The sequence below is a fragment of the Salmo salar genome, chromosome ssa11 (assembly GCF_905237065.1).
Source record: "Salmo salar chromosome ssa11, Ssal_v3.1, whole genome shotgun sequence".
In the NCBI taxonomy this organism is placed as follows: Eukaryota; Metazoa; Chordata; class Actinopteri; order Salmoniformes; family Salmonidae; genus Salmo; species Salmo salar.
The window spans coordinates 111,767,200-111,784,515 of record NC_059452.1 but is presented as its reverse complement, the minus strand read 5'-3'; the positions used below and the strand labels follow the sequence as shown (position 1 = coordinate 111,784,515).

Here is a 17,316-nt window from a genome sequence, read left to right as displayed (position 1 = left end):
AGGAGGAGGAGAGATACTGACGTCTAGGAGAGGAGGAGGAGGAGAGAGATACTGACTGTCCAGGAGAGGAGGAGGAGGAGGGGAGGAGAGATCTGACCGTCCAGGAGAGGAGGAGGAGGAGGAGGAGAGATACTGACTGTCCAGGAGAGGAGGAGGAGAAACTACTTCCAGAGGGGAGGGGGGAGGAGGAGGAGAGATACGGACTGTCCAGGAGAGGAGGAGGATGCTGTCAGGAGAGGAGGAGGAGGAGAGATCACTGACTGTCCAGGGGAGAGGAGGAGGGAGGAGGAGAGATACTGATTGTCCAGGAGAGGAGGAGGAGGAGGAGAGATACTGACTGTCCAGGAGAGAGGAGGAGGAGGAGGAGATACTGACTGTCCAGGAGAGGAGGAGGAGGAGAGGAGGGGGAGTACTGACTGTCCAGGAGAGGAGGAGGAGGAGGAGGAGAGATACTGGACTGTCCAGGAGAGGAGGAGGAGGAGGAGAGATACTGACTGTCCAGGAGAGGAGGAGGAGGAGGAGGAGGAGAAGATACTGACTGTCCAGGAGAGGAGAAGGAGGAGGAGGAGAGATACTGACTGTCCAGGAGAGAGGAGGAGGATATCTGTCCAGGGGGAGGAGGAGAGATACGACTGTCCAGGAGAGGAGGAGGAGGAGGAGAGATACTGACTGTCCAGGAGAGGAGGAGGAGGGGAGGAGAGATACTGACTGTCCAGGAGAGGGAGGGGAGGAGGAGGAGGAGAGATACTGACTGTCCAGGAGAGGAGGAGATACCTTCCAGGAGAGGAGGGGGGAGGAGGAGAGATACTGACTGTCCAGGAGAGGAGGAGGAGGAGGAGAGACTGACTGTCCAGGAGAGGAGGAGGAGGAGGAGATACTGACTGTCCAGGAGAGGAGGAGGAGATACTGACTGTCCAGGAGAGGAGGAGGAGGAGGGGGAGAATACGCGTCCAGGAGAGGAGGGGAGGAGAGATACTGACTGTCCAGGAGAGGAGGAGGAGGAGGAGGAGAGATACTGACTGTCCAGGAGAGGAGGAGGAGGAGGAGAGAGATACTGACTGTCCAGGAGAGGAGGAGGAGGAGAAGGAGAGATCTGACTGTCCAGGAGAGGAGGGAGAGGAGAGATACTGACTGTCCAGGAGAGGAGGAGGAGGAGGAGAGATACTGACTGTCCAGGAGAGGAGGAGGAGAGAGAGGAGGAGAGATACGACTGTCCAGGAGAGGAGGAGGAGGAGGAGAGATACTGACTGTCCAGGGAGAGGAGGAGGAGGAGAATACACTGTCCAGGGGAGGAGGAGGAGGAGAGATACGACTGTCCAGGAGAGGAGGAGGAGGAGGAGGAGAGATACTGACTGTCCAGGAGAGGAGGAGGAGGAGGAGGAGGAGAGATACTGACTGTCCAGGAGAGGAGGAGGAGGAGGAGGAGAGATACTGACTGTCCAGGAGAGGAGGAGGAGGAAGATACTGACTGTCCAGGAGAGGAGGAGGAGGAGGAGGAGAGATCTGACTGTCCAGGAGAGGAGGAGGAGGAGGAGGAGAGATACGACTGTCCAGGAGAGGAGGAGGAGGAGAGATACTGACTGTTCAGGAGAGGAGGAGGAGGAGGAGGAGGAGAGATACTGACTGTCCAGGAGAGGAGGAGGAGGAGGAGAGATACTGACTGTCCAGGAGAGGAGGGGAGGGGGAGGAGAAGATACTGACTGTCCAGGAGAGGAGGAGGAGGAGGAGAGATCGACCAGGAGAGGAGGAGGAGGAGGAGAGATACTGACTGTCCAGGAGAGGAGGAGGAGGAGGAGGAGGAGAGATACTGACTGTCCAGGAGAGGAGGAGGAGGAGGAGGAGAGATACTGACTGTCCAGGAGAGGAGGAGGAGGAGGAGGAGAGATACTGACTGTCCAGGAGAGGAGGAGGAGGAGGAGGAGGAGAGAGATACTGACTGTCCAGGAGAGGAGGAGGAGGAGGAGGAGAGATACTGACTGTCCAGGAGAGGAGGAGGAGGAGGAGGAGGAGGAGGAGAGATACTGACTGTCCAGGAGAGGAGGAGGAGGAGGAGGAGAGATACTGACTGTCCAGGAGAGGAGGAGGAGGAGGAGAGATACTGACTGTCCAGGAGAGGAGGAGGAGGAGGAGGAGGAGAGATACTGACTGTCCAGGAGAGGAGGAGGAGGAGGAGGAGAGATACTGACTGTCCAGGAGAGGAGGAGGAGGAGGAGGAGGAGAGATACTGACTGTCCAGGAGAGGAGGAGGAGGAGGAGGAGGAGAGATACTGACTGTCCAGGAGAGGGGAGGAGGAGGAGGAGGAGGAGAGATACTGACTGTCCAGGAGAGGAGGAGGAGGAGGAGGAGAGATACTGACTGTCCAGGAGAGGAGGAGAGGAGGAGGAGAGATACTGACTGTCCAGGAGAGGAGGAGGAGGAGGAGGAGAGATACTGACTGTCCAGGAGAGGAGGAGGAGGAGGAGGAGAGATACTGACTGTCCAGGAGAGGAGGAGGAGGAGAGAGATACTGACTGTCCAGGAGAGGAGGAGGAGGAGGAGGAGAGATACTGACTGTCCAGGAGAGGAGGAGGAGGAGGAGGAGGAGAGATACTGACTGTCCAGGAGAGGAGGAGGAGGAGGAGAGATACTGACTGTCCAGGAGAGGAGGAGGAGGAGGAGAGATACTGACTGTCCAGGAGAGGAGGAGGAGGAGGAGAGATACTGACTGTCCAGGAGAGGAGGAGGAGGAGGAGGAGAGATACTGACTGTCCAGGAGAGGAGGAGGAGGAGGAGGAGAGATACTGACTGTCCAGGAGAGGAGGAGGAGGAGGAGGAGGAGAGATACTGACTGTCCAGGAGAGGAGGAGGAGGAGGAGGAGGAGAGATACTGACTGTCCAGGAGAGGAGGAGGAGGAGGAGGAGAGATACTGACTGTCCAGAGAGGAGGAGGAGGAGGAGGAGGAGAGATACTGACTGTCCAGGAGAGGAGGAGGAGGAGGAGGAGAGATACTGACTTCCAGGAGAGGAGGAGGAGGAGGAGAGGAGAGATACTGACTGTCCAGGAGAGGAGGAGGAGGAGGAGAGATACTGACTGTCCAGGAGAGGAGGAGGAGGAGGAGGAGAGATACTGACTGTCCAGGAGAGGAGGAGGAGGAGGAGGAGAGATACTGACTGTCCAGGAGAGGAGGAGGAGGAGGAGGAGAGATACTGACTGTCCAGGAGAGGAGGAGGAGGAGGAGGAGGAGAGATACTGACTGTCCAGGAGAGGAGGAGGAGGAGGAGGAGGAGAGATACTGACTGTCCAGGAGAGGAGGAGGAGGAGGAGGAGGAGGAGAGATACTGACTGTCCAGGAGAGGAGGAGGAGGAGGAGAGATACTGACTGTCCAGGAGAGGAGGAGGAGGAGGAGAGATACTGACTGTCCAGGAGAGGAGGGAGGGAGGAGGAGGAGGAGGAGGAGAGATACTGACTGTCCAGGAGAGGAGGAGGGAGGAGGAGAGATACTGACTGTCCAGGAGAGGAGGAGAGGAGAGAGATACTGACTGTCCAGGAGAGGAGGAGGAGGAGGAGGAGGAGGAGAGAACTGACTTCCAGGAGAGGAGGAGGAGGAGGAGAGATACTGACTGTCCAGGGAGAGGAGGAGGAGGAGGAGAGATACTGACTGTCCAGGAGAGGAGGAGGAGGAGAGAGATACTGACTGTCCAGGAGAGGAGGAGGAGGAGGAGAGATACTGACTGTCCAGGAGAGAGGAGGAGGAGGAGGAGGAGGAGGAGGAGAGATACTGACTGTCCAGGAGAGGAGGAGGAGGAGGAGGGAGAGATACTGACTGTCCAGGAGAGGAGGAGGAGGAGGAGGAGGAGAGATACTGACTGTCCAGGGAGAGGAGGAGGAGGAGGAGGAGAGATACTGACTGTCCAGGAGAGGAGGAGGAGGAGGAGGAGGAGAGATACTGACTGTCCAGGGAGAGGAGGAGGAGGAGGAGGAGAGAGTACTGACTGTCCAGGAGAGGAGGAGGAGGAGGAGGAGAATACTGACTGTCCAGGAGAGGAGGAGGAGGAGGAGAGATACTGACTGTCCAGGAGAGGGAGGAGGAGGAGGAGGAGGAGGAGGGAGATACTGACTGTCCAGGAGAGGAGGAGGAGGAGGAGAGATACTGACTGTCCAGGAGAGGAGGAGGAGGAGGAGATACTGACTGTCCAGGAGAGGAGGAGGAGGAGGAGGAGGAGAAGATACTGACTGTCCAGGAGAGGAGGAGGAGGAGGAGGAGAGATACTGACTGTCCAGGAGAGGAGGAGGAGGAGGAGATACTGACTTCCAGGAGAGGAGGAGGAGAAAGATACTGACTGTCCAGGAGAGGAGGAGGAGGAGGAGGAGGAGAAGATACGACTGTCCAGGAGAGGAGGAGGAGGAGGAGAAGATACTGACTGTCCAGGAGAGGAGGGGAGGAGGAGGAGGAGGAGACTGAGGAGAGGAGAGAGATACGACTGTCCAAGAGGAGGGGAGGAGGAGAGATGCGACTGTCCAGGAGAGGAGGAGGAGGAGGAGGAGGAGAGAGTACTGACTGTCCAGGAGAGGAGGAGGAGGAGGAGGAGAGATACTGACTGACCAGGAGAGGAGGAGGAGGAGGAGGAGGAGAGATACTGACTGTCCAGGAGAGGAGGAGGAGGAGGAGGAGAGATACTGACTGTCCAGGAGAGGAGGAGGAGGAGGAGGAGAGAGATACTGACTGTCCAGGAGAGGAGGAGGAGGAGGAGGAGGAGAGATACTGACTGTCCAGGAGAGGAGGAGGAGGAGGAGGAGAGAGATACTGACTGTCCAGGAGAGGAGGAGGAGGAGGAGGAGAGATACTGACTGTCCAGGAGAGGAGGAGGAGGAGGAGGAGGAGAGATACTGACTGTCCAGGAGAGGAGGAGGAGGAGGAGAGATACTGACTGTCCAGGAGAGGAGGAGGAGGAGAGGAGAGATACTGACTGTCCAGGAGAGGAGGAGGAGGAGGAGGAGGAGGAGAGATACTGACTGTCCAGGAGAGGAGGAGGAGGAGGAGAGATACTGACTGTCCAGGAGAGGAGGAGGAGGAGAGATACTGACTGTCCAGGAGAGGAGGAGGAGGAGGAGAGATACGACTGTCCAGGAGAGGAGGAGGAGGAGGAGGAGAGATCTGACTGTCCAGGAGAGGAGGAGGAGGAGGAGGAGGAGAGATACTGACTGTCCAGGAGAGGAGGAGGAGGAGGAGGAGGAGAGATACTGACTGTCCAGGAGAGGAGGAGGAGGAGGAGAATACTGACTGTCCAGGAGAGGAGGAGGAGGAGAGGAGGAGAGATACTGACTGTCCAGGAGAGAGGAGGAGGAGGAGGAGGAGAGATACTGACTGTCCAGGAGAGGAGGAGGAGGAGGAGGAGAGATACTGACTGTCCAGGAGAGGAGGAGGAGGAGAGATACTGACTGTCCAGGAGAGGAGGAGGAGGAGGAGGAGGAGAGATACGACTGTCCAGGAGAGGAGGAGGAGGAGGAGGAGGAGAGATACTGACTGTCCAGGAGAGGAGAGGAGGAGGAGGAGGAGGAGAGATACTGACTGTCCAGGAGAGGAGGAGGAGGAGGAGGTGAGATACTGACTGTCCAGGAGAGGAGGAGGAGGAGGGGGGAGAGATACTGACTGTCCAGGAGAGGAGGAGGAGGAGGAGAGATACTGACTGTCCAGGAGAGGAAAGGAGGAGGAGAGATACTGACTGTCCAGGAGAGGAGGAGGAGGAGAGAGATACTGACTGTCCAGGAGAGGAAGAGAGGAGAGATACTGACTGTCCAGGAGAGGAGGAGGGGAGGAGGAGGAGGAGAGATACTGACTGTCCAGGAGAGGAGGAGGAGGAGGAGGAGAGATACTGACTGTCCAGGAGAGAGGAGGAGGAGGAGGAGAGATACTGACTGTCCAGGAGAGGAGGAGGAGGAGGAGGAGAGAGATACTGACTGTCCAGGAGAGGAGGAGGAGGAGGAGGAGGAGAGATACTGACTGTCCAGGAGAGGAGGAGGAGGAGGAGGAGGAGAGATACTGACTGTCCAGGAGAGGAGGAGGAGGAGGAGGAGGAGAGATACTGACTGTCCAGGAGAGGAGGAGGAGGAGGAGGAGAGATACTGACTGTCCAGGAGAGGAGGAGGAGGAGGAGGAGAGATACTGACTGTCCAGGAGAGGAGGAGGAGGAGGAGAGATTGACTGTCAGGGGAGGAGGAGGAGGAGGAGGAGGAGAGATACTGACTGTCCAGGAGAGGAGGAGGAGGAGGAGGAGAGATACTGACTGTCCAGGAGAGGAGGAGGAGGAGGAGAGATACTGACTGTCCAGGAGAGGAGGAGGAGGAGGAGAGATACTGACTGTCCAGGAGAGGAGGAAGAGGAGGAGAGATACTGACTGTCCAGGAGAGGAGGAGGAGGAGGAGGAGGAGAGATACTGACTGTCCAGGAGAGGAGGAGGAGGAGGAGGAGGAGAGATACTGACTGTCCAGGAGAGGAGGAGGAGGAGAGGAGGAGAGATACTGACTGTCCAGGAGAGGAGGAGGAGGAGGAGGAGAGATACTGACTGTCCAGGAGAGGAGGAGGAGGAGGGAGGAGAGATACTGACTGTCCAGGAGAGGAGGAGGAGGAGGAGGAGGAGAGATACTGACTGTCCAGGAGAGGAGGAGGAGGAGGAGGAGGAGAGATACTGACTGTCCAGGAGAGGAGGAGGAGGAGAAGATACTGACTGTCCAGGAGAGGAGGAGGAGGAGGAGGAGGAGATACTGACTGTCCAGGAGAGGAGGAGGAGGAGGAGGAGAGATACTGACTGTCCAGGAGAGGAGGAGGAGGAGGAGGAGGAGGAGAGATACTGACTGTCCAGGAGAGGAGGAGGAGGAGGAGGAGGAGAGATCTGACTGTCCAGGAGAGGGGAGGAGGGAGGAGAGAGATACTGACTGTCCAGGAGAGGAGGAGGAGGAGGAGGAGAGATACTGACTGTCCAGGAGAGGAGGAGGAGGAGGAGAGATACTGACTGTCCAGGAGAGGAGGAGGAGGAGGAGGAGGAGGAGAGATACTGACTGTCCAGGAGAGGAGGAGGAGGAGGAGGAGAGATACTGACTGTCCAGGAGAGGAGAGAGGAGGAGGAGAGATACGACTGTCCAGGAGAGGAGGAGGAGGAGGAGGAGGAGAGATACTGACTGTCCAGGAGAGGAGGAGAGGAGGAGGAGGAGGAGGAGGAGAGATACTGACTGTCCAGGAGAGGAGGAGGAGGAGGAGGAGAGATACTGACTGTCCAGGAGAGGAGGAGGAGGAGAGATACTGACTGTCCAGGAGAGGAGGAGGAGGAGGAGAGATACTGACTGTCCAGGAGAGGAGGAGGAGGAGGAGGAGAGATACTGACTGTCCAGGAGAGGAGGAGGAGGAGGAGGAGGAGGAGAGATACTGACTGTCCAGGAGAGGAGGAGGAGGAGGAGGAGGAGAGATACTGACTGTCCAGGAGAGGAGGAGGAGGAGGAGGAGAGATACTGACTGTCCAGGAGAGGAGGAGGAGGAGGAGGAGGAGAGATACTGACTGTCCAGGAGAGGAGGAGGAGGAGGAGGAGAGATACTGACTGTCCAGGAGAGGAGGAGGAGGAGGAGGAGGAGAGATACTGACTGTCCAGGAGAGGAGGAGGAGGAGGAGGAGGAGAGATACTGACTGTCCAGGAGAGGAGAGGAGAGATACTGACTGTCCAGGAGAGGAGGAGGAGGAGGAGGAGGAGGAGAGATACTGACTGTCCAGGAGAGGAGGAGGAGGAGGAGGAGGAGAGATACTGACTGTCCAGGAGAGGAGGAGGAGGAGGAGAGATACTGACTGTCCAGGAGAGGAGGAGGAGGGAGGAGAGATACTGACTGTCCAGGAGAGGAGGAGGAGGAGGAGGAGAGATACTGACTGTCCAGGAGAGGAGGAGGGAGGAGGAGGAGGAGAGATACTGACTGTCCAGGAGAGGAGGAGGAGGAGGAGGAGAGATACTGACTGTCCAGGAGAGGAGGAGGAGGAGGAGGAGGAGAGATACTGACTGTCCAGGAGAGGAGGAGGAGGAGGAGGAGGAGAGATACTGACTGTCCAGGAGAGGAGGAGGAGGAGGAGGAGGAGAGATACTGACTGTCCAGGAGAGGAGGAGGAGGAGGAGGAGAGATACTGACTGTCCAGGAGAGGAGGAGGAGGAGGAGGAGGAGAGATACTGACTGTCCAGGAGAGGAGGAGGAGGAGGAGAGATACTGACTGTCCAGGAGAGGAGGAGGAGAGGAGGAGGAGAGATACTGACTGTCCAGGAGAGGAGGAGGAGGAGGAGGGAGGAGAGATACTGACTGTCCAGGAGAGGAGGAGGAGGAGGAGGAGGAGAGATACTGACTGTCCAGGAGAGGAGGAGGAGGAGGAGGAGGAGAGATACTGACTGTCCAGGAGAGGAGGAGGAGGAGGAGGAGGAGAGATACTGACTGTCCAGGAGAGGAGGAGGAGGAGGAGGAGGAGGAGAGATACTGACTGTCCAGGAGAGGAGGAGGAGGAGATACTGACTGTCCAGGAGAGGAGGAGGAGGAGAGATACTGACTGTCCAGGAGAGGAGAGAGAGAGATACTGACTGTCCAGGAGAGGAGGAGGAGGAGGAGGAGGAGGAGAGATACTGACTGTCCAGGAGAGGAGAGAGGGAGGAGGAGGAGAGATACTGACTGTCCAGGAGAGGAGGAGGAGGAGGAGGAGGAGGAGGAGAGATACTGACTGTCCAGGAGAGGAGGAGGAGGAGGAGGAGGAGGAGGAGGAGGAGAGATACTGACTGTCCAGGAGAGGAGGAGGAGGAGGAGGAGAGATACTGACTGTCCAGGAGAGGAGGAGGAGGAGGAGGAGGAGGAGGAGAGATACTGACTGTCCAGGAGAGGAGGAGGAGGAGGAGGAGAGATACTGACTGTCCAGGAGAGGAGGAGGAGGAGAGATACTGACTGTCCAGGAGAGGAGGAGGAGGAGGAGGAGGAGAGATACTGACTGTCCAGGAGAGGAGGAGGAGGAGGAGGAGGAGGAGAGATACTGACTGTCCAGGAGAGGAGGAGGAGGAGGAGATACTGACTGTCCAGGAGAGGAGGAGGAGGAGGAGGAGGAGGAGGAGGAGGAGAGGAGAGAGATACTGACTGTCCAGGAGAGGAGGAGGAGGAGGAGGAGGAGGAGAGATACTGACTGTCCAGGAGAGGAGGAGGAGGAGGAGGAGAGATACTGACTGTCCAGGAGAGGAGGAGGAGGAGGAGGAGGAGAGATACTGACTGTCCAGGAGAGGGAGGAGGAGGAGGAGGAGGAGAGATACTGACTGTCCAGGAGAGGAGGAGGAGGAGGAGGAGAGAGATACTGACTGTCCAGGAGAGGAGGAGGAGGAGGAGGAGGAGAGATACTGACTGTCCAGGAGAGGAGGAGGAGGAGGAGGAGGAGAGATACTGACTGTCCAGGAGAGGAGGAGGAGGAGGAGGAGGAGAGATACTGACTGTCCAGGGAGAGGAGGAGGAGGAGGAGGAGGAGAGATACTGACTGTCCAGGAGAGGAGGAGGAGGAGGAGGAGGAGGAGAGATACTGACTGTCCAGGAGAGGAGGAGGAGGAGGAGGAGGAGAGATACTGACTGTCCAGGAGAGGAGGAGGAGGAGGAGGAGAGATACTGACTGTCCAGGAGAGGAGGAGGAGGAGGAGGAGAGATACTGACTGTCCAGGAGAGGAGGAGGAGGAGGAGGAGGAGAGATACTGACTGTCCAGGAGAGGAGGAGGAGGAGGAGGAGGAGGAGAGATACTGACTGTCCAGGAGAGGAGGAGGAGGAGGAGGAGGAGAGATACTGACTGTCCAGGAGAGGAGGAGGAGGAGAGATACTGACTGTCCAGGAGAGGAGGAGGAGGAGGAGGAGGAGAGATACTGACTGTCCAGGGAGAGGAGGAGGAGGAGGAGGAGGAGAGATACTGACTGTCCAGGAGAGGAGGAGGAGGAGGAGGAGGAGAGATACTGACTGTCCAGGAGAGGAGGAGGGGAGGAGGAGGAGGAGGAGGGAGGAGAGATACTGACTGTCCAGGAGAGGAGGAGGAGGAGGAGGAGAGATACTGACTGTCCAGGAGAGGAGGAGGAGGAGGAGGAGAGATACTGACTGTCCAGGAGAGGAGGAGGAGGAGGAGGAGGAGGAGAGATACTGACTGTCCAGGAGAGGAGGAGGAGGAGGAGGAGAGATACTGACTGTCCAGGAGAGGAGGAGGAGGAGGAGGAGGAGGAGAGATACTGACTGTCCAGGAGAGGAGGAGGAGGAGGAGGAGGAGGAGGAGAGATACTGACTGTCCAGGAGAGGAGGAGGAGGAGGAGGAGAGATACTGACTGTCCAGGAGAGGAGGAGGAGGAGGAGGAGGAGGAGGAGGAGGAGGAGGAGAGATACTGACTGTCCAGGAGAGGAGGAGGAGGAGGAGGAGGAGGAGAGATACTGACTGTCCAGGAGAGGAGGAGGAGGAGGAGGAGAGATACTGACTGTCCAGGGAGAGGAGGAGGAGGAGGAGGAGGAGGAGAGATACTGACTGTCCAGGAGAGGAGGAGGAGGAGGAGGAGGAGGAGGAGGAGGAGGAGAGATACTGACTGTCCAGGAGAGGAGGAGGAGGAGGAGGAGGAGAGATACTGACTGTCCAGGAGAGGAGGAGGAGGAGGAGGAGGAGAGATACTGACTGTCCAGGAGAGGAGGAGGAGGAGGAGGAGGAGGAGGAGAGATACTGACTGTCCAGGAGAGGAGAGAGGAAGAGGAGGAGGAGGAGGAGGAGGAGAAGAGATACTGACTGTCCAGGAGAGGAGAGAGGAAGAGGAGGAGGAGAAGAGATACTGACTGTCCAGGAGAGGAGAGAGGAGGAGGAGGAGGAGGAGGAGGAGGAGGAGGAGGAGAGATACTGACTGTCCAGGAGAGGAGAGAGGAAGAGGAGGAGGAGAAGAGATACTGACTGTCCAGGAGAGGAGAGAGGAAGAGGGAGGAGGAGGAGGAGAGATACTGACTGTCCGAGAGAGGAGGAGGAGGAGAGATACTGACTGTCCAGGAGAGGAGGAGGAGGAGGAGGAGGAGGAGGAGAGATACTGACTGTCCAGGAGAGGAGGAGGAAGAGGAGAGATACTGACTGTCCAGGAGAGGAGAGAGGAGGAGGAGGAGGAGGAGGAGGAGGAGGAAGAGGAAAGACTGACTGTCCAGGAGTGAAGGGGATGGAGAGAGGAGAGGGGAGAGGAGGAGAGATACTGACTGTCCAGGAGAGGAGGAGGAGGAGGAGGAGGAGGAGAGATACTGACTGTCCGAGAGAGGAGGAGGAGGAGGAGTAGGAGAGATACTGACTGTCCAGGAGTGAAGAGAGGAGGAGGAGGAGAGATACTGACTGTCCAGGAGAGGAGAGAGGAGGAGGAGGAGGGAGGAGGAGAGATACTGACTGTCCAGGAGAAGAGAGAGGAGGAGGAGGAGGAGGAGGAAGAGGAGAGATACTGACTGTCCAGGAGAGGAGAGAGAGGAAGAGGAGGAGGAAGAGGAGAGATACTGACTGTCCAGGAGAAGAGAGAGGAGGAGGAGGAGGAAGAGGAGAGATACTGACTGTACAGGAGTGAAAAGAGGAGGAGAGATACTGACTGTCCAGAAGAGGAGGAGGAGGAGGAGGAGAGATACTGACTGTCCAGGGAGAGGAGAGAGGAGGAGGAGGAGGAGGAGGAGGAGAGATACTGACTGTCCAGGAGAGGAGAGAGGAGGAGGAGGGAGGAGAGATACTGACTGTCCAGGAGAGGAGAGAGGAGGAGGAGGAGGAGGAGGAGGAGGAGAGATACTGACTGTCCAGGAGAGGAGAGAGGAAGAGGAGGAGGAGGAGGAGAGATACTGACTGTCCGAGAGAGGAGGAGGAGAGATACTGACTGTCCAGGAGAGGAGGAGGAGGAGGAGGAGGAGGAGGAGGAGGAGAGATACTGACTGTCCAGGAGAGGAGGAGGAAGAGGAGAGATACTGACTGTCCAGGAGAGGAGAGAGGAGGAGGAGGAGGAGGAGGAAGAGGAAAGACTGACTGTCCAGAAGTGAAGAGAGGAGGAGGAGGAGGAGGAGAAGAAGAGATACTGACTGTCCAGGAGTGAAGGGGATGGAGAGAGGAGAGGAGAGGAGGAGAGATACTGACTGTCCAGGAGAGGAGGAGGAGGAGGAGGAGAGATACTGACTGTCCAGGAGAGGAGAGAGGAGGAGGAGGAGGAGTAGGAGAGATACTGACTGTCCAGGAGTGAAGAGAGGAGGAGGAGGAGAGATACTGACTGTCCAGGAGAGGAGAGAGGAGGAGGAGGAGGAGAGATACTGACTGTCCAGGAGAGGAGAGAGGAGGAGGAGTAGGAGAGATACTGACTGTCCAGGAGTGAAGAGAGGAGGAGGAGGAGAGATACTGACTGTCCAGGAGAGGAGAGAGGAGGAGGAGGAGGAGGAGAGATACTGACTGACCAGGAGAAGAGAGAGGAGGAGGAGGAGGAGGAAGAGGAGAGATACTTACTGTCCAGGAGAGGAGAGAGGAAGAGGAGGAGGAAGAGGAGAGATACTGACTGTACAGGAGAAGAGAGAGGAGGAGGAGGAGGAGGAAGAGGAGAGATACTGACTGTACAGGAGTGAAAAGAGGAGGAGAGATACTGACTGTCCAGGAGAGGAGGAGGAGGAGGAGAGATACTGACTGACCAGGAGAAGAGAGAGGAGGAGGAGGAGGAGGAGGAGGAAGAGGAGAGATACTGACTGTCCAGGAGAGGAGAGAGGAAGAGGAGGAGGAAGAGGAGAGATACTGACTGTACAGGAGAAGAGAGAGGAGGAGGAGGAGGAGGAAGAGGAGAGATACTGACTGTACAGGAGTGAAAAGAGGAGGAGAGATACTGACTGTCCAGGAGAGGAGGAGGAGGAGGAGAGATACTGACTGTCCAGGAGAGAGGAGGAGGAGGAGGAGGAGGAGGAGGAGAGATACTGACTGTCCAGGAGAGGAGAGAGGAGGAGGAGGAGGAGGAAGAGGAGAGATACTGACTGTCCAGGAGTGAAGAGAGGAGGAGGAGGAGGAGAGATACTGACTGTCCAGGAGAGGAGGAGGAGGAGGAGGAGGAGGAGAGATACTGACTGTCCAGGAGAGGAGAGAGGAAGAGGAGAGATACTGACTGTCCAGGAGTGAAGGGGATGGAGAGAGGAGGAGGAAGAGAGATCCTGACTGTCCAGGAGAGGAGAGAGGAGGAGGAGGAGGAGGAGGAGAGATACTGACTGTCCAGGAGTGAAGGGGATGTGTGTTGCTCCGTATCCTCTGACCACATCGTTACCAAACGTATCAGGACCGTAGACACTCACTACGATCTGAGGCCCTGGGTAAACAACACACTGTTAGAGCTATGGGATCATCGGATGGGGCCACAGTGTCTTCTGATCCCTCCTGTCTCAGCCTCCAGTATTTATGCTGCAGTAGTTTATGTGTCGGGGGGCTAGGGTCAGTCTGTTACATCTGGAGTATTTCTCTTGTCTTATCAGGTGTCCTGTGTGAATTTAAATATGCTCTCTCTAATTCTCTCTTTCTCTCGGACGACCTGAGCCCTAGGACCATGCCTCAGGACTACCTGGCATGATGACTCCTTGCTGTCCCCAGTCCACCTGGCCGTGCTGCTGCTCCAGTTTCAACTGTTCTGCCTGCGGCTATGGAACCCTGACCTGTTCACCGGACGTGCTTGTTGCACCCTCGACAAGTACTATGATTATTATTATTTGACCATGCTGGTCATTTATGAACATTTTAACATCTTGACCATGTTCTGTTATAATATCCACCCGGCACAGCCAGAAGAGGACTGGCCACCCCTCATAGCCTGGTTCCTCTCTAGGTTTCTTCCTAGGTTTTTGGCCTTTCTAGGGAGTTTTTCCTAGCCACCGTGCTTCTTTCACATGCATTGCTTGCTGTTTGGGGGGTTTTAGGCTGGGTTTCTGTACAGCACTTTGAGATATCAGCTGATGTAAGAAGGGCTATATAAATAAATTTGATTTGAACTGTCTGCTGTGGTAAGAAGGGTGTGTGTGTGTGTGTGTGTGTGTGTCTCACAGCCTAACGGGTTGGTGCTCTTGAAGGTAATCTCCAGAGGAAAGTTCCAGATCATTCTCTGAGGAGAGTCTCTGCTTTTAGACGTAATCTGAGATATGCCCTCCTCTAGGCCCTGGAAGAGAAGAGAAGAGAAGAGAAGAGAAGAGAAGAGAAGAGAAGAGAAGAGAAGAGAAGAGGCTATTTTAGTAGTTGCTAGCTAGTAAAACAAGTGTATTATTTATGTTATCTATCCACAGTAAGTGAACTTCTCTTCTACATGTTCCAGATGACTCGGGGTCACTCACCGAGGTGGGAGCCCAGTCGTGTCCGTAGACGAAGCAGTATTTACAGTACAGATCATCATACTCTGGAAACTGACAACGCATCAGAGAGAGAATGAGCCGAAAAACAAGTCAACACCACAGTTTTATACAACATGTTTATGCTCACTAAAACAATGACAAGTTAGCCAATATGATCAGCCTCATCTTAGCTAGCTAACGTTAGATGCTTAACTAGTTAAGTTAGCTCGTTACTAACGTTAGATGCTTAGCTAGCTCGTTAATAACGTTAGATGCTTAGCTAGCTCGTTACTAACGTTAGATGTTTAACTAGTTAGCTCGTTACTAACGTTAGATGCTTAGCTAGCTCGTAACTAACGTTAGATGCTTAGCTAGCTCGTTACTAACGTTAGATGCTTAGCTAGCTCGTAACTAACGTTAGATGCTTAGCTAGCTCGTAACTAACGTTAGATGCTTAGCTAGCTCGTTACTAACGTTAGATGCTTAGCTAGCTCGTTACTAACGTTAGATGCTTAGCTTGCTCGTTACTAACGTTAGATGCTTAACTAGCTCGTTACTAACGTTAGCTGCTTAGCTAGTTAGCTCGTTACTAACGTTAGATGTTTAACTAGTTAGCTCGTTACTAACGTTAGATGCTTTACTAGCTAAGTTAGCCGTTAGCTAGCTACGGTACGTCGCTACTCACATTCGCTCCCTCGATCTGTCCGTTAATCATCAACAGAAACACCGATGGGTTGCTGATAGCCATCCCGCTTCATACGATAACTTGACAATATAAAAAGTATAGTAATAAAAAATATTCTAACATGGACTATATAACCGGTATATATATATATAACCGGTAACGTATTGTTCTGTGTTGTGGAGATAAGTAGCTCGCTAAATTAACGTTTAGTTCCATCCACCCCCGTTGCTAGGACGCTTTGCCTACGGCTAGTCGTGAGGGCCAAACTAGATCCGGTCAAGTTGATGATAAAGCGTTTTAGTAAATAAACTGTCCACTAGATGATAGTCTTGGACAAGTTTTAATGTGTTATTGTCACATGCAGACGCCTTTCTTACGAGTTCATTTCCCAACAATACAGTAATCAATATATAGTACTATAAAGTAGAACAAAAACACATGAGAAATAGAAATAAAAACACAAGAAAGTAAGTAAGCTATATACAGGATCAGTACCATATTAACAATGTACAAGGATACTGGAGTGATGGAGGTAGATATGTATAGGGGGAAGGAGACAGGGATACTGGAGTGATGGAGGTAGATATGTATAGGGGGAAGGAGACAGGGATACTGGAGTGATGGAGGTAGATATGTATAGGGAACAGGGATACTGGAGTGATGGAGGTAGATATGTATAGGGGACAGCGATACTGGAGTGATGGAGGTAGATATGTATAGGGGAAGGGACAGGGATACTGGAGTGATGGAGGTAGATATGTATAGGGGACAGGGATACTGGAGTGATGGAGGTAGATATGTATAGGGGGAAGGGGACAGGGATACTGGAGTGATGGAGGTAGATATGTATAGGGGTAAGGAGACAGGGATACTGGAGTGATGGAGGTAGATATGTATAGGGGGAAGGAGACTAGGCATCAGGATTGTATGAGAGGGTGTGTGTGTGTAGTCGGTATGAACGTGTGTGTGTGTGTTGTGTGTGCGTGAGCAAATTAAATGTGTGTGTTGGAGTGTCAGAGTCCTGGTAGTGTGCATAGAGGCATTTAAAGAATGTAATAAGATAGTCCTGTAGTCATTCTGTTAGGAGATAGTCCTGTAGTCATTCTGTTAGGAGATAGTCCTGTAGTCATTCTGTTAGGAGATAGTCCTGTAGTCATTCTGTTAGGAGATAGTCCTGTAGTCATTCTGTTAGGAGATAGTCCTGTAGTCATTCTGTTAGGAGATAGTCCTGTAGTCATTCTGTTAGGAGATAGTCCTGTAGTCATTCTGTTAGGAGATAGTCCTGTAGTCATTCTGTTAGGAGATAGTCCTGTAGTCATTCTGTTAGGAGATAGTCCTGTAGTCATTCTGTTAGGAGATAGTCCTGTAGCCATTCTGTTAGGAGATAGTCCTGTAGTCATTCTGTTAGGAGATAGTCCTGTAGTCATTCTGTTAGCTATTGATCCGTCTCACGGCTTGGGGATAGAAGCTGTTCAGGAGCCTGTTGGTGTCAAACTTGATGCACCGGTACCGCTTGCCGTGCGGAAGCAGAGAGAACATTCTATGTACTGGATGGTTGCAGTCTGTAACAATTTTCCGGGCCTTCCTTTCACACCGCCTGGCATAGAGGTCCTGGATGGCAGGGAGCTCGGCCCCAGTGATGTACTGGGCCGTCCGCACCACCCTCTATAGCGCCATGCGATTAAGGGCGGTGCAGTTGCCATACCAGGCGGTGATGCAGCCAGTCAAGAGGCTCTCAATGGTGCAGCTGTAGAAGTTTTTTTGAGAGCGAATACCAAATCTTTTTCACCTCCTCAAGGCTCTGTCGCTCCTTCTTCACAACTGTGTGTGTGTGTGTGTGTGTGTGTGTGTGTGTGTGTGTGTGTGTGTGTGTGTGTGTGTGTTTTTTGTGTGTGTGTGTGACCATTTTAAGTCCTTAGTGATTTGGAGCCCCGAGGAAGTTGAAGCTCTTGACCCGCTCCGCTGCAGCCCCGTCGATGTGGAAAGGGCCCACCCCCCTCCCTCCGTTTCCTGTCGTCCACAATCAGCTTCTTGGTCTCACTGACGTTAAAGGAGAGGTTGTTGTCCCGGCACCACACCGCCAGGTCACTGACCTCCTCCCCGTAGGCTGTGTCGTCGCTGGTGAACAGGCCTGCCACCGTCGTGTCGTCAGAAAACTTGATGATGGTGTTGGAGTCCGTGCGTGGCCACGCAGTCGTGGATGAACGGGGGGGTACATGAGGGGACTGACCACACACCTCTGAGGGTCCCCAGTGTTGAGGGTCAGCTTGGCGGAGGTGATGTTACCTACCCTCA

General features: G+C 54.6%; 1 protein-coding gene across 1 annotated transcript in view; it reads right to left on the bottom strand.

Moving 5' to 3' along the window:
* The window catches only part of LOC106597625 (B9 protein domain 1), a 59,875-nt gene extending 44,622 nt beyond the window's left edge, over positions 1 to 15,253 (bottom strand). The window contains exons 1-4 of the mRNA XM_045690403.1: positions 15,022 to 15,253; positions 14,340 to 14,408; positions 14,056 to 14,167; positions 13,234 to 13,330 (exon numbers count right to left, since the gene is read on the bottom strand). Of these exons, the coding sequence (XP_045546359.1) occupies positions 13,234 to 13,330; positions 14,056 to 14,167; positions 14,340 to 14,408; positions 15,022 to 15,084 (341 nt within the window). The 5' untranslated portion in view covers positions 15,085 to 15,253. The remainder of the gene's footprint in view (positions 1 to 13,233; positions 13,331 to 14,055; positions 14,168 to 14,339; positions 14,409 to 15,021) is intronic.
* Positions 15,254 to 17,316: the final 2,063 nt, after the last annotated feature.